At 44.0% G+C, this 6723-nt stretch overlaps 1 protein-coding gene across 1 annotated transcript; it reads right to left on the bottom strand.

Annotated features, from left to right (window-relative positions):
- Positions 1 to 218: 218 nt before the first annotated feature.
- Positions 219 to 6637, bottom strand: LOC121811901 (axonemal dynein light chain domain-containing protein 1-like). The gene is made up of 11 exons (XM_042225516.1): positions 6306 to 6637; positions 3009 to 3163; positions 2826 to 2929; positions 2617 to 2710; positions 2421 to 2506; positions 2267 to 2323; positions 1991 to 2099; positions 1512 to 1633; positions 1188 to 1328; positions 916 to 1020; positions 219 to 809 (listed from the first exon to the last, which is right to left on the bottom strand). Exons 1-11 carry the CDS (start codon positions 6373 to 6375, stop codon positions 665 to 667), a joined length of 1188 nt encoding a protein of 395 aa, XP_042081450.1. The 5' UTR covers positions 6376 to 6637; the 3' UTR covers positions 219 to 664.
- Between the last annotated feature and the right edge of the window lie 86 nt (positions 6638 to 6723).

Here is a 6723-nt window from a genome sequence, read left to right as displayed (position 1 = left end):
TTAGTTTAGTTCCATGTGTCATTTTTGTCTGTCTCTCTTTGTCGAGTCTGCGTCTTTAGTGTGATGGTTTCTTGTTCCTGTTTTATTGTGAAGGTCTGCGTCTCGTCTGTGTGTATTTAAGTCGGTCCTCTGTGTTTGTAGTTGCTGGTCCGTCTGTGTGTCCCCCATGTCTCACCCGTGTGTTCTCCCTGCTGTCTCCTCTGCCGTTGCTCTTCTTGTCCAGGTTTGTGCTCTGTAGTTTAGTTGTTTCCAGTCTAGTTTAGTTCGTGCTCCATTTGCTGTTTGTCCATATTTATTTCGTGTTCAATAAACCACCTTCACTTCTCCACTACTGCCTGCGATTGGATCCTCATTTATTATTTTCACACGGCTCTTCTCACCCGCCGTGACAGGATGGCTGAAGCATCTATTCATTACTTTTAAAAAAATCAATCAGGTTTTGTAAATCTATATATAGATAGATAGCTTGTGTGGTTGGGACATATTGGTTGATATGCTGGTATAAGTATTACTATGGATGAAATGCTAAGGGGAAAGCTACATTGAGCATGTTGTGTCCTTTAATTCACTTCCTCTTTTGTTAGCCTTGGAGCTCCACAGAGAGCTGACCATAGAGTTGGTACAACAGTCATGTTTCTCACTCTAAAATGAAAGTAAGACCAGGTCAAATCAAAGACACCTCACACACCTTCAGGGCGAGGCAGAGGGTAAACTGGCTCCAGCAGTCTCTGTCTTCGGTCATGTGGATCAGCTGAGCTTCCAGGCGAGCTCTCTGAAGCTCATACAGCTGATGGTAAGCCTGGACCACACTGTAAAGAGCATAATTCACAACACAAAACTCGTTGACCATCCATCATCAGTAAAACAAGGCTCATAACTAATGCATCCAGTCGATGTAATGATCTCTGGACTAACTTTGAGTCGATGCGAGTCTGTTTGAGTGCCTCGGCTAGCTGCCAGTGAGCGTGCTCCGCCTGGTGGGAAACAAAAGCATCGTGGTCCCGGATTTTAGAAAGTTCCCTATGAAGACAACGCAGACACACACGTAGCAATGAATACACGCACATTTTCATATCTGCACATCTGTAATCAGCACATTAACATCAAACGTCCGACATATATTATTTGTTCTGGAGCAGCACGTGGTAATATTACTCGTGATCACCCCCCAGTCTGATCGTACGTACACGCTAAGCTGCTGAATGGATAACTTGATGTGGTGGATCTCCTCTGTGAGCCGACGATCCAGAGCCCGCTGGGCCACCACCTCGGTGTGCAAAGCCTTCAGGCGCCGCGGGATTCGATTCAGCAGCGACTGGTAGCGCTGTCTGAACAAACACACGGCTGCTGTGACACAGACCCTGCAGAGGTCATTACTGGACCAAGATTTCAGTTTTTACATTTAACTTGAATTATTAACAAAACGCCACTGCAGACTCATGTCTCATTCATATTTTGCTTTTAAGGCTCGTTATGCTTGTGGCCTTTCCTCTGATGTGTGTGCCGCTAACCTGAGTTTGGCAAGCAGCTGTCCTCTCTCGGCACAGCCCACGCTCACCTGCCTGATCAGTTCATGGAAGACAATGTTGTAGATATTTTGCTCAACCTTCACGAGCTCAAGCAGACCCTCCAGCTGGAAGACAAGTCATTGTGTGGCTTCTCACACTCTACACGATCGGATATTCCAAGCAGCACCACAAATTCTGACTTTTCTGTGTTTTATACTCAAATCTCTAAATCTATTACACTTATGATGGAAATGTTAACAAAAGATCCGTCGGCAGCAGGAGGACACAGAAAGATTTAGAACAGAGCAGACATCAGACACGACACCCGAGGTGAAGGCGGGCTGTAAATGTGCAGATTTGCAGCTGCAGGCTGAAGCAACTGAAATATCAATATTTTCCAGGATCGCCTGATATTTTCCGAGGTTTGGTCCATTTTTCCACGTAAAGGCTGCATGACTACATATGTTTCTCTGCCTGCCTACTTGTGAAAGCTCAGCCAGCTCCTCGCTCTGCTCATCCACTCCAGCCTTCTCCAGCATGTCATCCATCATCCCCATCAGCTGGACCGCTTCCAGCCTCCCACTGGGCCTCCTGGACACGAAAACATACAGAAACGTGTAATATTACACATTTAAACGCTCCCTTAACCCTGGTCTTGCCTAGCACCGCCTACTTCATGGCACACAGCAGGACAACTTCTTCTACTACATCGCTTAAGGTTAATTATGAATGAGAGGAATTCATATCTGTGAACTCACAGTGAAGGGAGGACCCGCAGCCTCTGCTCTTCATCCCTCAGCTGCACTGTGAATGCACTGTGGAAGAGACGGGTTAAAGTTGTGCTTTAAACACGATCACAGCATCAGACACACGGCGATAATCGACAGACAGACTGAACACAGTGAAGCTCACTCCTCGTAGAACTCGAGGCTCCGTAGTCCTTTATTTTTCACTATGTGAAATTCTTCCGGGATAAAACTGTCGGAGACGCACGAGTTCTGAAAGACAAAGCGGCCGCGATCATCACCTCGCGCCGTGCACGTGTGCACACGCTCACATGGACAGCAGCAAACAGGTATATGCACACACAGAGAAACAGGCGGCTCACCTGCGCGCCACCAACGACCTGCTTTTCACTAACTGGTGGGAGGAGTGTTGTCTTCTTTCTGGTTACCATGGCGTCACACAGGAAAGAAATATCCCTATAAGGACGCCATCCATGAAGAAAGGAGTAAATATATGTAGATGAGAAACTGAGCACTAAATACTGACATAATAAAACATCATCAGCTCCACGTTTGTAGAAATCTGACTGACCTGCCAGCTCCTGTCAGGGATGTTGGCTGCTCCAGAAAGTGTTTGTATTTCTTGCGTCCGAGTGGATGATGCCAGACTGCATCAGGGCGTCTGATTCCATAGCTCTAGATACAAAGTCAGTCCAGGTTGTTTTATATCAGCTGTTGTGTGGTCATGTAGACGTAAAAGAGGGTTTGATGCTACCTCGCAGTGTCGGTCGTGTGCGGATTGCCCCGGTGTTCTCCTCTTGCACACAGTGGAGGTTAGACTGAGCAGAAGTTCGTGTGGGACGATCTGCCCTCTGACAGCGGGCTGCGTCTTGGTGCTCACCACCGGGACCTGAAAATTCAGCTCTGCCACTGAGAAAGATCAAAACCCATCAGAACAGCTTAATAACTCAGAGCTGATTTTAGGGGACATTAGGTTTCACTGTTAAATGTCTACGTGCATAATAAAGGTTCTGGATTTTCTTGCATCACGCACAAAGAACAAGGAGACATCAGCTTTCTTTGGCTTTGTCACAAGTTAGGAAAAAAAGTTTAAAACAACAAGTTCTGTGCAGAAGTCTTTAGTGACCCCTAATTTCCTGATATTTTGCTGGAAGAATAAGTTCAGTTATTTACTGAAATGTGCAAAAATACATGGAATCACTGTCATGCTGAAAAACGAAGCTGTTGCCAATCAGATCCACACTGTGTCACACGGTGGATCAAACTCTGACAGCACTTTGTTGCATAGATAACTCCATCAGTGTCGACAAGACCGATGTTTCAGCCAGTACACCATCACCACGAGCTCCACCATGTTTTACAGATGGATGTAGACACTGCTGTGCATCTCCCCTGACCTCCTCTGTACATACTGATGAAGGTTTGAATAAAAAGTTTCAAATCTGAATTCACAAAACTGTCATGTCCTGTGTGCTGCAGGCAGGAGGAACGAAGGAGCCAAAATGCAGACTCAAAGACAGCTTTATTGCAGAACACTAGGACAAGCAGGAAAACGCAGCGCTGGACAGAAGAAAGCAAAGGGCTTAAAGGAGTGACAAGGGAACAGGAAACACAGCTGGGACTAAGATGGGGTGCCTTCAAAGTAAGAGAAGCAAAACAGAACATGGTGTACACAGACAGGAGACTACCAAAGTAAAACAGGAAGTAATGGGAACACACAAACACACACACACAGAGACATGACTGCAGAAAACAGGCAACTAGACAAACATGAAGACAATGCAGGAAATGCTGGGGAGGAAAGACGCAGGGGTAAGACGAGACCAAACATGAACAGGACCAAATACTCAGACAAGCAAAACTAGAAGCACTAAATAAAGTTAGAAGTATAAGCAGACGAAACTAGGAAATAAAAGACACACAGAGAACACGATGAAATAAAGAAGAATAAAAGGACCAAAAACACAAAACACTCCTTTAGATCTTCTCCACTGATTTTCACTCCACTATTTTGGCCTCAGCCATTTGTTGACATCCACCCTTCCATCCATATTCCTCGTGTTCAATACAGACCTTCAAAAAGCTTGGAGAACTATCGTCAATTCCACCTTAAATAATTACAAGAAAGTCTGGCTCTTTGGTAGCAAAATATAAAGAAGAGTGACTGAAGCCTTTTGCACAGTACGTATCAACTACCTGTACTTTAATCCTGCACAGAGTGTGATCAAAGCCATTTATTTAATGTCGTCAGACAGAATTTGCAAAAAACTAACAAGTTGAATTTTATGAAACTTGCTAATAAATGCATGGACGAGGGAAGGGCTCATTAAATGTTGTGCACATCTGCGCTGTTATAGTTATACTGGGAGAGAAGAGCCTTTAGGGAACATAACTGGTCCTGAGTCTGTGTCCCAGTGTTTTGTGTTGAGTTATTAATAGTCTTTGATTTCATTATTATTTATCATTTTCAGTGTCTTGGTTTCTGCGTCTGTGCTCTTCTTGTGCTCCATGTTCCCCGTGTCTCCCCAGTCAGTCAAGTCCGTGTCTTTGTGAGTGCGTCCTGCTTCCTGTTTTACTTTGACAGTCTCGTGTGCTGTGTTAGCTGCTGTGCTGTGTCTCATTCCCTCATTATCTCTCTGCGTATTTAAGCCCTTCGTCTTCCTCTGTTCGTTGCCGCATCGTCGGCGTGTCATCCGTGACATTTCCCATGTTCCGTGTGTCAGGTCTTTAGTTTCTTTGTACTTGTTTCCTCCCTGTTTAGCTTGTGTTAGTTTGTATTCCTGCGTTTTTGGGTCCTGTCTCTCTTCACTGCACAATAATGACACCAGTAATAAAATAAAATAAAGTAAAATATAAAGTATCACAAACCTTGGCACCCTTGTTAGTGTTGGTGTAACATGTTAGTCACACTAAAGTTTAAAAAAATAAAGCATGAATAAAAGTACTGACTTTTATTTATTATTACAAAAGGTGGTGCAGGCCTGCAGACAGCTCCAAGACAAAGGGATTGTGTGCAACCAGACGTAATCTGATTACTTTTTCAAGCAACTAGTAAAGTAAGGGATTACTGTTGCAAAAAGTAATTAGATTACTGTTACTTTCCTGTAAGCACGCTGCGTTACTAAACCATGATGTTGTTTGTGAGCGTCTCATGACAGTGACATACGAGCGTGCGAGGTTCGTGGCAGCGACAGACGTGTGCAGATCAACAATGGATAATATGGCGTGCAGAGAGAGTACGAGCATGCAGCGTTTAAAGCATGAAAGTAATCACATTACTTTAAGTTTGATTCTGTAAAAAGTGGCAAAAACATTAGCGTCCGCTGTGCGTGGGAAGAAAACTTCTTTCTACAGCGAAAAATGAAACTTGAAATCTGAGCGAGCAGCGAGCACGCTGCCACGGGAACGTGACATTCACAGAGAAACCCCCGGATCCTCCCACTGACATGCTGCACTGTGGGCAAACCTCCACCCGCAGACCAGTGCTGCTGAATCTTGATTTATTATTTTTGCGTGTTTTACTTGCATCTATTTGAAAGAGAGTGTAAACACAAAACATTATTTTATTTTATGTGCTGGAATGTGCAGAAATAGTTTAAATGTTAAAAATTTCTTCGAGTCAAAGACTGTCGCATATATTTCATTTTGCTTTTAAAAGAAGCTTTTTATTTGATGCCTTTGAAGATGGGCTGAAAGGCATTGCTTATTACGTATCCAGGTTGTCGTCATGTTTTTAAATAGTACTAAGTAGATAAAGTAACTAATTACTTTTGAAAATAAGTAATCAGTAAAGTAACTGGATTACTTTCTTGGAGAAGTAATCAGTAATTAGTAACTAATTACTATTTTGAAATAACTTGACCAACACTGTGTGACTGATCCTACTGATGTTAAATGCAAAGACCTGAATGTAGAAACACAAAGTTCATGCGATGCTTTCTTTAAGGCTCTAAACTGAAGCGTGCCTCGGAGGGTTTCGCTTTCTTGGCCCCGACCCACTCGAACAGACGTGGGCAGTAGCTACTGTCACGAGTGTGCCCGTTAGCGTCACCTGCGGTGTCCGGTGTCCGCTCCGGCCTCGACAAACTCGGCGCTGAACTGGCCCTCGTTGATGCGGACATCGTGGAGTCACGGCGGGGACGTTACTCTAACATCTCGGAGACGAGACACGGAAAAGCGAGCGGCCACTTGTGTCCGTTTAACACAGCTGTCTCCTTCGCTCCCCTCAGAGCTTCCTCAACTTCCTGTTTGCGTTGCCTTGGGAACGCGTTCATTGCGCTGGATGTGCGTTTGTAGTTTGAACATTATAAGTGAAATAAATAGAAATACTTTTATTTATTTGGGGGTGTTTCTACGTTTATTGACGCCTCAGCATCAAAAATGTAAAGATTAAAAAATATTTCCGAGTTTATTTTTGATTTTCTGTGTTTTAAGAACAGTTTGATTTAATTGATCATTTGTCATGAAAT

Source organism: Haplochromis burtoni, unplaced genomic scaffold (genome assembly GCF_018398535.1).
Source record: "Haplochromis burtoni strain Fernald_Lab_line unplaced genomic scaffold, NCSU_Asbu1 Contig_173, whole genome shotgun sequence".
In the NCBI taxonomy this organism is placed as follows: Eukaryota; Metazoa; Chordata; class Actinopteri; order Cichliformes; family Cichlidae; genus Haplochromis; species Haplochromis burtoni.
Note: the sequence above shows the minus strand (reverse complement) of the source record. Positions and strands in the feature narration are given on the sequence as shown.

Excerpts from the sequence above, each read along its gene's own strand:
- LOC121811901 (XM_042225516.1), bottom strand. The coding sequence starts at position 6,375 with ATGTCCGCATCAACGAGGGCCAGTTCAGCGCCGAGTTTGTCGAGGCCG. Across the intron at positions 2,324-2,420 it reads AGCCTCGAGTTCTACGAGGA|TGCATTCACAGTGCAGCTGA; the intron begins GTGAGCTTCACT and ends TCTCTTCCACAG. Across the intron at positions 2,100-2,266 it reads CTGCGGGTCCTCCCTTCACT|GAGGCCCAGTGGGAGGCTGG; the intron begins GTGAGTTCACAG and ends TTTCGTGTCCAG.